The sequence below is a fragment of the Apodemus sylvaticus genome, chromosome 6, assembly GCF_947179515.1.
Source record: "Apodemus sylvaticus chromosome 6, mApoSyl1.1, whole genome shotgun sequence".
In the NCBI taxonomy this organism is placed as follows: Eukaryota; Metazoa; Chordata; class Mammalia; order Rodentia; family Muridae; genus Apodemus; species Apodemus sylvaticus.
In genome coordinates this window covers 2,241,231-2,254,305 of record NC_067477.1, presented here as the reverse complement: position 1 = coordinate 2,254,305, position 13,075 = coordinate 2,241,231, and the positions used below count along the sequence as shown (strand labels likewise).

Sequence of the window (13,075 nt, the reverse complement as noted above, 5' to 3'; positions counted from 1 at the left end):
TGTGCAAGCCATGGGGAGCAAGCCAGTAAGCGGCACCTCTCCATAGTCTCTGCATCAGTTCCTGCCTCCAGGTTCCAGCCCTGTGTGAGTTCCTTTGGTGATGAACAGCAATAAGAGAGTGTAAGCTGAACAAACCCTTTCCTACCCAACATGCCTTTTGATCATGGTGTTTCCTTGCAGCAAAAGAAACTCTAACCAAGATAGTGGAGGTCTTCCCCTCCTCCCCCTACCCACCCCCACTCCATGTCCTCTTTCTTTCTTTTAGAGGCAGGATCTCACTGTGTACCCCTGGCTGGTTTAGAACTCACTATGTAAACCAGGCTAGCCTGGAATTAACAGAACTCTGACAGAAGGAAAGTGATGACATTAAAAGTACTCATCACCATTCCTGGCAGAATGAGGATTCCCGATCTCGGGGATGCATATCTACAAGCCAAGGGAGCCATTTTCCAGACAGCTGATACACTATCTGCTTTGAATGACAGAAACCTTAACAGATCTGTAACATGACCTGATGTTCTGAGTACCAAAGCAGATGCCATCACTATTTTTTTTATAGCCATCCAAAACCGAACACGGAAAACAGCATAATTCGTTTACAGTAAAGATGGGCTTCGGAGGAATGGCTGCAGATGGACTCTTCGAAAGGATTTGTAGGATTTGAGTTTTGGAGAGAAACTGCGTAAAGATAGTCTATACTCGGTTCTTTCTAATTTGGACAATTCAGATAAAGATAGAAGCTAGGTTTTATGGTAAATAAATAATATAGCCCCATTACTTGAGCGTAAAAGCACACTCCAGAGAAGAAATTAACTTACAATGGACGTCTAAAAGCCTTCCGGTTCACCCTGCTGTTTAAAATGAGTGCCTGCGCCACTGCTGAGAGTGTAGCCAAAAAGCTCAGGTGTGTGGTGCTGAGCGCTGAGCCCGTAACTTAGCAACTCCAGCAGGAAGGGCGGTGCTCTTTGGTCAAACCCAGTTCTTCCCGAGAAAGACTTTGGGCTGAAAGCTTCACAGCTGGCAAATCCTGAAGGTGAGGAATGAAGGCCCAGGAGAAGCAGGGATAAGTTAACCTGCTCTCTCCTTCACACAAGTGAGCACAGATAGCCAGTGTGCCCTTCTACTTAAAATATGATTTCATTCAGAATTTCAAAGTGAAACAAAAAAGATGTTGCATTTTGAACTCCAGGAAACACTGCATAGCTAAAAGCAAGCTAAAAGAAAATTACCTCTCTTGGAATAAATGAATGCACACATGTGGATACACAAGGGGGGGGGGGGCGCGGACGCGCGCGCGCGCACACACACACACACACAAAACCTATTGAAATACTATAACACGGTGCCAAAAACAAAAGATTCTGAGTCCATTGATGTTGGATTAGAGTACAGGTTCTCAACCTGTGTCGTGACCTCTTTGTAAAACTTTATACAAAAATATTTGCATTACGACTCATAATAGTAGCAAAATTACAGTTATGAAGTTACAATGAAAATAATTTTGTAATGGGGGGGTCACACAACATGAGGAACTGTATGGATTAAAGGGTCACAGACTACTGTTTTGGAGTATTGCTCTTCTGAAAAAGAATCCAAAGTGTTCTGTTTCTTTTAAATCTGTAGCAGAGTTTGGTAATCATTTCCAGATAAAATCTAAGAGCCAGATCCTGTGACATCGAGTCATGCTCACAAGACCCTTGTGTGACACTTTATATTTCTTTTTATAACCTGGACTAAGGTTCAGAATGGAAAAGGTGTTTTAGTGTTTTTCCTGACAATAAAAACTTTATTTTGATGTTAGAGTGTAGGTGAGACTAGATGCTGATTATTGGATTATTATAGGCTAAATCATTGGAGAGCAAGAATAAATTCACAAAGAGGGTCTTACTCAAGACTCCTTCAGACAGGCCTCCAGTTAAATATGACACAATTATTCCACCACCAACATAACATTTAATAACTGGAAACCGGCTGACAAGGCAATTTATTAATGTTACCACCACTGTGAGGAAAGCCAGCCATTATAAAACAAATGTCATCAAAAGGTTGTCTCCTTTTTACTGTATTATTTTGGTAAAATGAAAATTTATATTAGATAGGTAATACATCTGTTAGCTAATAATGGGTCTCTTTCTAAGACAGACTATTGTTAAAAGAATATATGGGGAGCTAATGCAGGAAGAAGTAAAAATTATCTTTAAAAATATTTATATCTTGAGAAACAAATGAACATCCATCTTGCTGTGAGGTTACTCTGGGCAAGATTAAGTTCAGAACCGACTTCCATAATACTTGTGGGGATTTGAAAGATTAAAGTGATATAATTTTATAAAGATGCTTCACAGTTCAGCAACTTCTCTAATATGTAAGCCAGTAAATTTGCTTTGGGAAAAAAATACATGTTGATAAATCTTCCTAGATATGTTTTCTGTCGATTGATTCGTTAAGATATATTTTAAATGAAATTAGGATTGTCTGGAGTTAGGTGGATTTAATTATTTGTAATTATCCATCTGTTGTCAGCCTATGAACCTTTTATGGCAGGTATCTGCGGCGTGGGTCAGGTTCAACTGTATATCTTCTCAAACACAGATTTAATGCACTATTGACGAAACCATTACTCGAACCAAATTAAAGTCTAGGCTGATGTATTGGCCTATGGGGAGCTGTCAGACATGAAAGGCATAATTAGTATTCATTACTTCATACTCCACAACATTCCAATTTTTAATGGACTTAAACTTTTGGACTATACTGTATCTATCACAAACATTGCATATGCATTTATTATTAGCAAAAAAAATAACAGTGTTCTTAAAAGCCTCTTCCCAAATAAATGACTAAAATAAATATAAACACTATTCATGGTTGGGAACTTTGTGAGATTGGGCACTCTCAGCAGGAGGAGAAGCACATGGTCCCTCCTGTTACCAGGGACTGTGACAAAGGATTCCTAAGGAATATTATAGCTCTGTGATACTTACACATTCTCCCACCCCATTTTTAAAATGTTAAAACTGTCTTGCCTTTGAACTACAAAGGAAAACATAGAGATTGATATAGAAATAAGAGGAACAGACATGTGAGCAAAAGGTTCCAGAAAGCAAAGTCTACTGGCAAATTTACAAATGTGAATTAATTTGGGAGGGACCAAAGTGATGTCCACACATTCCCAGCCGTGTTGTGTTCACGGTCACATCTCGCTACACAGAACACATTAGCTTTCCCCCATTATCATTTTCTCTTATGTTATTTTTCTCTCAGTTTTCATTTATTAAGTTAAGTAAGTAAAAACAATTTGTTCTTCTGTGTATCCTGTTTCCATATTCCCTGCAAGCTCATATGCAAATATGTGGATTTTTTTAAAGTTCCTTATTTTAATAAAACTGTGAGTTAAATGAAGGAACAAGAGTTTATTCTGTTTTAAATACCTCATCAGGTGGAGACAATATGATCTCTAAAATATTAAGATTTTGTTGTTCCAAGTACTTCTTAATCTCTTATTGGGGGAAAAATAAACTACTCTCAGAACAGGGGTACCTATAGATTTTTCATTTCAAAGTAACAGCAGAGAGAATGTAAAAGGTGGGAGTGACTCTTCATAGGAAGAAGTAGTATTACATATAGGAATCATTTGTATTACAAAAGCAGCTAGAGTCATTTTTCCTAACCTGGCTTTCTGAAAGACATCATAATTATATATTATCAGTGAAATCATTAAAATTTTTGGAAAACCAAGTGATATCTTTGTGTGTGTGTTATCTTGTATGTGTGTGCATGTGTGCCTGCATGTATGTGTATGTATGTTCCCATAAACATGTGTACATGTGCTCATATAGAGGCCAGAAATCAACTTGTCTTCCTCAATAGCTTTCCACCTTGCTTTTGAAGCCCAGGCTCTCCCTGAGCTTGGAGCGCACCAATGATCTAACCAACAAGCCCCACCCTTCTGCTTCTGCCTCTCCAGCACTAGGATTGTGGGAATGTGCTGCTAAGCCTGGCCCTCATGGGTTCCGAAGACTGAATTTAGGTCAGGAAAACACTTTTCTGACTAAGCCATCTCTCCCAGCCCCATGGCATTAGCTTTTGAGGCTGACATACGTAGACTTTATAGCACAACTATTCCATTCCCAAGAGCAAACTTGGAAGATCCTTCATTGTGATGTTCATAACATGCATATAGAAATAATCTATAGTATTTGGGGTTGTGTAGCTTCTAATATATGTATGTGTGTGTGTGTGTGTGTGTGTGTGTATTTTGTTGTTCCAAGGAAACATGTTAGCATATATATATTTCCTGATATATATATATATGTGTATATATATATGTGTATATATATATATATATATATATATGCTAAAACTAAATGCCCAGCAATAAAAACTTCAAATTAATATGGGAAAAATGACAGCACTGCACACTGTTAACAATGAAATAGGAAGGCAGTGCGGAGCTCAGTGGAAGAGGATTTGCTTAACACACAGTTAGAGTAGGCACTGAAATACGAAGCTTAAACACATTAGACCTTACACTTTCAGTAGCCACATAGTTTCATTTTATCCACCACCCAAACCAAGAATCTATGACATAATTAGTACTAAAGAAACAGTCTTTCAACCCTTGTAACCATTATCTGCTTCATTATATCATTTCAGTCCTCTCCTATCCTTCCAGCCCCTCTCCCATGTCTCTCCAACCCCAATTCCTCTTAAATTCACTGTCTGTTTCTTTGTCATTGACACATCCTCTTGGAAGAGGAGGCAAACTAGGAAAGGAGGGGCCCAAGTGGGTTGAGGGGGTCAGCAATAGTCCAAATGGCAAATGCATACTGACTAGTAGGCTTTTAAAAGGAGTTACAGATAGTTGTAAGCTGCCATGTGGGTGCTGGGAATTGAATCAAGTCCTCAGAAAGAGTAGACAGTGCTCTTAACCCCTGAGCTATATCTCTAGCTCATATACTCCCGATTTTACAGTATCAGCATTACATACTAAAAGTTTACAACAAAACAAAACAAAACTCAAACTTATTTTTCCTGGGAATGATTACAGTATGACAGATCATAGAGATACCCCTTACCTTTTCCTGATCTCCTCATAGCTTAATCTGTGGTTACCTTACATTCCTGTCACCAAAACACAATGCACTACCACAGGAGCTGAGGCTCAGTCAGTTAATGCTCACAATCAGCAACATATTGTTCCTATCATTATTAATTAAGTAGTCAAAGTTAAGAATATACATTAAATATGTATGTTGAGGTCAGGTTATGGTCTATGGTGTGTCCGTATTGTATAAAAGCAGTGATTTTTCCAGGCTGTGCTATGCCCCAGGAGAATCCATTATATGAGCAGCTTTTGACTCCAGTTTGAGAAGGATGACCACAACCCCTTGGTAGCCTCAGAAGCTAGGACTATTGGGTAACATCCAACACAGACTGGGAAAAGAATCCTTTAAATTTGTTGGGGTATATTGAGAATGTAGGGGCCCATGGGTATGTTAAAATTACATCAGGAAAACCACATCCCATAGCTTGTTGAACATACCAGACTAAGGAGAGGTGTAACTCCCTCACCCAAACCCCTGCAAAGTGATGGGCATCTAACACATGATGGCACAGCCCACAGCAACCTACCATTTGGTACCTGGTACATCGCTGACAGGGTGAAGACTCCCTACTCAACTACCAGTCGGATCATTACCTTTATCCATTTGCCTTTCAGGACCTGGCCGTGAGCTGTTGTTTCCAGTTTCTAACGGGTTTCCTGCTCTGGATCCAGTTTGGCCTTTCATTAAGCAGAAATCTGCAGCTTCACTCTCGACCCTGTTTTCAGCAGACCCAGCATCAGCCCCTCCCTTATCTTATCAGTACACTCTCTCAGCCACTTCTGAATCCTCTCAGCCTCTGCCACAGCCTTTCAAACTTGTGTTTGTTCAGCAACTCATATGTATGAATGTAGATATATTTACTGTGTGCTGCTGGATATGAGAGTTAATATTAGTAAATAAGACTCAGATAAAATCACGTGCATTCACTTCAGCCAAGCTATCAAGGGAGACTGAGTCTATTAAAAGTTGATGTCATGGAAGCTGCTAAATCTTGCCAAGTTACTGTTTTTCAATAAATTCTGATGTTGTGGGAAGACACAAACATGGTCATCTGTTTCTGCAAAGTGCACTTATGACAATATACTGTGATCTTTGATTTTTTTTTCCTCACTGGATTTAAAACAAAACACTCGAAACCAAATACCAAAACAAACAAACAAACAAACAGACAGACAGACAGACAGACAGACACCTTAAACACAGTAAAACAGGCTAAATAGCTTGCTTAAATCAGCAACATAGGAAACAATAGACTAAGATTTAAAGCAGGATTTCTCTCAGCACATTTACTCCAGTGTTGGATTCCCACAACAAGCTTCTGCAGAAGTCTCAGACACTCCTCTTGGTGATGTTCACACACCCAGGTCCAGACAGTGGGTTGAGTTCTGCATGAACTTTTCTCCCTTTGCCAAAGCCCATGGAGGTGATAGAGAAGTACTCTTAGACACTCTTGATGGTCTTAGGTTTAGATGATCTTAGGAAGGAGCCTTTTCATGTTGCTAAGCAAGATAAAGAATTCCCGAAGCAGGATGAAAGAGTCAAAATGATAATGCGTGATAGAAAGCTAACAGCGCACAGTCTGGGGCACAGAAGGGATGCTAAATGACTAATTAGCACATTGCCATTAATAGAATTGATGAAAAATGTAGAATTCTTAGATTTCAGTGAGACCAGGTTCCTGGTTGCTTATGTCAATACTTTTTTTGAGTCTTCTGCTATTTGCTTATGAGTTGATGTTACTCAGAATCTTGTCTTTAACCACTCACTTAGGTCTAGCTTAAGAATTCCAGTCATAATTTTTGTTAGATTCTATCAGTATCACTGAAGCAGGATCTACACAAAATCCTCTTTCAAATAAATTATTAGAATAAGGCTTTTAGGGAAATCAATAAATGAAAGGCCCCTTCCTCCCCCCCTTTGGTTATACATTGATTCTTATTACTTTAAAAGAGTTTACTGTATATAGAGAGTGTGGCTCACTGTGTTATATAGGAATCTCTTAGCCCACCACTGATCCTAAATATCTGTGGGCACCTCAACACTGTACATCTATTAAAAGGAAACCTAAGACCATCAAGCCTTATCGGGTACTTGCAGGAAGCAAAACCTGCTTTCTCTCCCTATTCTGTTTTCAGTTATACTTTTTTTTCTTCTTATTTTGTGATACTTTAAAAAAATCCTTTAGTGGATTCATTTACTTGTTTTCCAGTATTCACAGACCCAGACTGCCACAGTTCCAGAAATAGAGTTCTACCTCATGGTACCATTTTTGTCCTGGGTAATTTTTTTTAAGGGACATAAAGTGGGTTGCGTTTCTCTACAGAGATCTTACAGTGAGCTCAGAAATGAACAAAAATAAACATATTGAACTGGAGCAAAAAAGAGAGAAGAGGAGAAGAGAAGAGAAGAGAAGAGAAGAGAGGGAGGGAAGGAAGGAGAGGAGAAAGAGAGAGAGAGAGAGAGAGAGAGAGAGAGATGACGTAGGTTGTGCTGAGTGGCAGACATTAGACATGGACAATCAGGGAGCAGTGGTATGGCTTAGTGAGCAAAGCCTGGCTGTCACTCACCCTGGTGACTTAATTTGATCTCTAGGACCCACTGGTGGAAAGAGACAATGGCCTCTTGCAAGAGTCTACTGACCACTACAGGATAGCATGGCACATGCATGCTACCCTTATCCCCAAATATCCAAGATTTAAGAAGAAAACAACCCCAGAAGGTAGACAAGTAAGAGCTCGATTATATACATAGCACTAATAGAAATTCACCTGAGAGGTGACAGATTCAACTCATCTGGAAGAGTTTATTAAGAAATGCAGGTGTGGCAGTGCAAGGCTATAATCCCCATACTGAGGAGATGGTGACAGTGGTGTCAGGAGTCCAAGATCATCTCAGATCATAAACAGAGTATGAGACCAGCTAGGGACATAAAAGATCTGATTCAAATAACTGAAGAAGGGAGCTGGAGAGATGACTCAGTGGTTACGGGAACTGGCTGCTCTCCCAGAGGACCCGGGTTCCATTCCTGGCACCCACGTGGCAACTCACACTGTCTGTAACTCTACTTCCTGGGAATCTGACACACTTGCACAGATACAGGGGCAGGCAAAACACCAACATACATAATATGAAAGATAATAAATTATTTTTAAAAACTGAAGAAGAAAAGGAAGGACAAAAGGAAGTGTGGAGGGAGAGATGGGGGAAGGAAGATGGAGAGAGAAGAAATTATGTTTCTCCATATGGAACTAACAGTATCAAATAACATCTGAGAAAACCTAGCAAGGCTTTCTTGTTCCCCATTTTTCTCATATGAAAAAAAGGTACTCTCTGCTCTTTGACTGCATATCATTTCCCTGGTAGCTTAATTACTTCTCCAGGTAGCTGTTCTGTTTACCAGTTAGCCAAATTTTGATTAAGTGTCACATTCATATAGCCATTTACTACTTCCCTTTGGGGAAGCAGGCAAAACTGGAGATACAGAGTTAATATTCCCCTGAACCAAGTGGTTCTCACACACATACTGAGCAGCTCGGATTGCTAAAGCTGGAACTGGAGTAATAGGTAGTTGTGAACTGCCTGAGGTGAGCTCAGGTCCTCGGGAAGAGCAGCCAGTGCTCTTCAGTGCTGAGCCAGCTCTCAGTCTTCATCTGTTATATTCTTAAGGAGCACATTAAATTTTCTTGGTTTAAAATGGTAAAATGAGGGAGCTAGAGAGATGGCTCAGTGGTGAAGAGCACTGACTGCTTTTCCAGAGGTCCAGAGTTCAATTTCCAGTAATCACATGGTGGCTCACATCCATCTGTAATAGGATTTAATGCCCTCTTCTGGTATGCACGAAGTCAGAACATTTATATAATATTTATATAAATATAATTTATATATTATATATAATGTGTGTATATGTGTGTGTGTATACACATATATATGTGTGTGTATGATAAGTAAATTAATCTTAAAATGCTGAAGTGATACAGGGAATCAGAAGAGATATATACTTATTAAATGTTATTTTGATTTTAAAATATATTTAGTTGCCATTTATTATTTACAGTATGTGGGCACATGTGGGTACATGTGAACACCAAGGTGTACATGTGGAAATAAGGGGACAATTTGCAGCAGTTGGTTTATTGCTTTCTACCTTGTAGGTTCTAGGGATGGAACTCAAGTTGTCAGCCTTGGTGGCAGGTGCTTTAGGCTGCTGAGCTATCCTGTGCATCTGGATTGTTCTGGTCTGACATTGTGAAGAAACTTAACGATCCCTGCACTTCTGGTGGCTAAACTCATGCCTCTGGATCCTCCAGATGCCACCACTGCACCCAGCTTCAGGAGATGTCATGTCTTAAACTTATCAGTGCTGAGCAATGTCAGATTACCCAAACTCATATGTGATGGAGAACCATCACATTTTGTATACATAAATTAGGCTGTTGCAAGTTGATGTTAAAGCTCGGAGAATACATATTTCACTGACAAAAATTTTAGGTCTTCATAATAGAGCCAGCGTCTTAATGACAAGGATTTCAGTTCGGCACATCCCAGATTCTACACTGTACTTTTAACACATCATACAAAGCTGCAATTATATTTGTGTTAGGAGTTACAGTTTGTCAGGTGGCTTATTAGATTTTCTAAATGCATGTCTGGGTAAATTCTGGTTTATTAAGCAATTATAAGTTGTCAGTCACTCTAAATTGATTTACTTGGGAAGCTGTATAATAAATACCATAGTAATTGACTGGAGACTAAGAGTTAGTCACCCTTGCGTCTGCCCACTTCCATTTTCAGGAGAAATTCAGTGACACAAAAGGAGACAGACACCTCAGAGACAGAGTGGGACACAAAGAAGAAAGAGTTTGGGGAAGTTTTACCTCAGCGAAGGAAAACAAGAAAAATATGAAAAAAAAAGTTATTCAATGAAGTCTGTTTAGGAATGATTTATGTGTTCATCTGTACACATGCATGTGTGTGCATGTGAGTGAGGAACTGTCCGTAACTGTGCCTATGTGGAGGTCAGAGGCAGGTGCCTATCCTTGCCTTTCCTTGTTTGAGATAGGCACAGTGTTATTCTTTACTCTAAACACCAGGCTAGCTCACCTTTGGGAGTCTGTGAATCCTTCCTCCATCTCCCACCTCACAGTAGGGGACTGGCATAGACAAGTGCAACCACCCTTAGCTTTATGTGGGATATAAACTCAGACCCATGCTTACACTGTCATGTTCCCATCTTCAAAGATGACTTCTTAATTAAAGCAGCCCAGCCTGTTGCCCCAGGCAGGCCTGATTAAAAATGTGACTCCTGTTTTTGACTGGCTTAGAAAGGTGACATAATGACTCACCTGAAGTGGTTTTGATGCCCCTAGGAAGATGTTTGGGCATGTAATGTCTCAAGGGGAATGAAGCCACTTGGACAGTTACACCTATGACTGGGAGTGAGGCAGTGTGCAGTCAGTCCCCTTGTTGGTAACCTGTCACTGGGAGAATGGGTGTGGTTTCAAGGATCTCAAGATAAACAAGAGAGAGAGAGAGAGAGAGAGAGAGAGAGAGAGAGAGAGAGAGAGAGAGAGAGAGAGAGAGAGAGAGAGAGAGAGATACTAAGAGTTGGCACATTACTTTTTTAGATGCTTTTATATTACTATATGCTATTATATGCTACTTAGATGCTATTATATTACTACATGTTGATAAAAAATTGGCCATTTAAAGTCTATTTTGAGAATATACTAACTAAACACAAGTGGTGTGTAGAAAGGACAGACAGGCAGACAGAGTATTCTACAAGTTTCTGAGTTTAGAGTAAGTGCGAACTGAGTATGCTGGACTGTTCTCAGATGACAATAAATTCTCAGTCTGTGATGCAGGAAGTAAATACACGGCGGGGGTAGGGGAGCTTGCCAAGTGGAATGAGGAGTGAGTTCCAGTTATCTGAGGTTGGTTTGGCTTCAGAGTACAGGTGTCATGTATGTCATAAATGTCACCAAGTAGATGCCAGTGGATGGCATCTGTATGAGACCAAGAACCAGAGATAGCAGCAATTCACTTGGCATAAGGCATTAGCTTTAAGAAACAACACAATACATACTTTCCTTTCTTCGTGGTGTTCCTGCCGAGCAGAGGACCCAGGACTGGATCCACTGTCTCCTTGAGGTTTTCGATTAGGATGATATTACCGAAGGCCAGGGCTGTCTCAATGGTGTTTAAAAACCTGAAAGTGTAGTCAGAATCCAGATAAGTAAGCAAGATAATGTAAAGAAGCACAGAAAATTGTTCAAAATTATCATGATTAAATTGTATTTTATGTAGCTATTTTAAACAAACTTACAGGAAACTTTATAGCATAGTATAAAGGAAGTTTTTATAGAAGAGTGCTTGGTCCCTTCTACCACATGTGTGCCAGAAATTAGGGGTCACATTTTGAGAGAAATTTTATAGCCCAATATAATTGCTTCTGATAACAACCAGTGTTTCAAATAACTATAAAGGCTCTAAGTATTATATATATAAATTTACTTCATTTGCCCATTTCGAATAAATAAGGCTAAGGCTGGAGAGATGGCTCAGTACTTAACAGCTCTGGCTGTTCTTCCAGAAGTCCTGAATTCAATTGCTAGCAACTGCACACTGGCTCACAACCATCTATAATGGAATCTGATGCCCTCTTCTGACTTGTCTTGTTCTGCCATGCCAATATGCATGCAATTAGAGCACTCATATACATTAAAATAGATAGATAAATAAATCTTTATTTACTTATTTATTTTTGGCAGGTACAAGAAAGGACTTTATTAGTGAGGTGAGGCAGGAAAGGGTGGGACAAATCACAATCACCACCACAGAATCACACAACTATGAATTCCAACATGGGGAAGGACAGTGAATAATTTAATCTAGACTCATATCTTCCTCTTCATCTTTCTTGTCTTTTGTGTCACCTTCCTTGGGATCCTATTTGGTATTGTTCTGCATGGCTTTGGCATGTATGTGTGTCTATGTATGTGCGAGAGAGAGAGAGAGAGAGAGAGAGAGAGAGAGAGAGAGAGAGAGAGAGAGAGTGTGTGTGTGTATGTGTGTGTGTGTGTGTGTGTGTGTGTGTGTGTAGGCTAAAGGCCAACTTTTGGTATTGTTTCTCAGGAGCTGCTTTGTTGTTTGTGACTGCACTTGACGCTGGCCAGCAGCCCCTAAAGATGTGCATGACCCCATCTTCCCAGTGCTGAGACTTCAATCCATATCTTGCTTTTGCTGGAGACTGAACTCAAGTTCTCACGCATTCAGGGAAAACATTATAGATAGCTATCTTCACACACCCCTTAAGTGCCAAAAAGTGGTAAACTATTATTTATTTCATGTCTACTCTCCAAAAACAATCTCCCTAACCCAAGTAATGTTGGATATTGACAAGATCTGTGTCTCAGAGCTGCAGAAACTCCAGAGTTCACTACATAGGAAAAGACAGGAGAGGGCTCAAGGCAGGAGGTCCAATAGAATCCATTCAACACTAAATTAAAGCCAACCAGCACTCACACCATCCAGTTGCTGCGACCTCACTGGTACAGGGCACAGTGACATGGCACCTAAGCAGACTCAGCATTCAAAAATGACCAATAAAGCTAGTCTAAATTAGGCATCCAATGAGGGTACCCATAACCATAAGAGCATCCTCCCTAGGCAAAGAATACATTCAGAGCCATGACTGTAATCATCATTAGCTCATAGGTGTGTTTCTTATGTTACCATATACCCAGCACTCCAGAGAAAGAATGCATCTCATTCCCATTCTTAGCCTAGGGAATTAATGCATTTTCAATCTCAGATACAATATTTTTTCCCTTCAACTAATTGGATGCTGCCTCACATTAATGTCTTTCAACTGAAATACTTTATAGGAAACATGAGCTAGCAAATCGACAAGTGGGACCAAACTGTGATGCTGTAAAGTGGTAGAAAGGTCAAGGCTTTATCCGGAT

At 39.8% G+C, this 13,075-nt stretch overlaps 1 protein-coding gene across 1 annotated transcript in view; it reads right to left on the bottom strand.

The window, feature by feature from the left end:
* Positions 1-13,075, bottom strand: part of Dnah11 (dynein axonemal heavy chain 11) — a 297,877-nt gene that overhangs the window by 54,065 nt on the left and 230,737 nt on the right. The window contains exon 65 of the mRNA XM_052184825.1: positions 11,194-11,316. Within this exon, the coding sequence (XP_052040785.1) occupies positions 11,194-11,316 (123 nt within the window). The remainder of the gene's footprint in view (positions 1-11,193; positions 11,317-13,075) is intronic.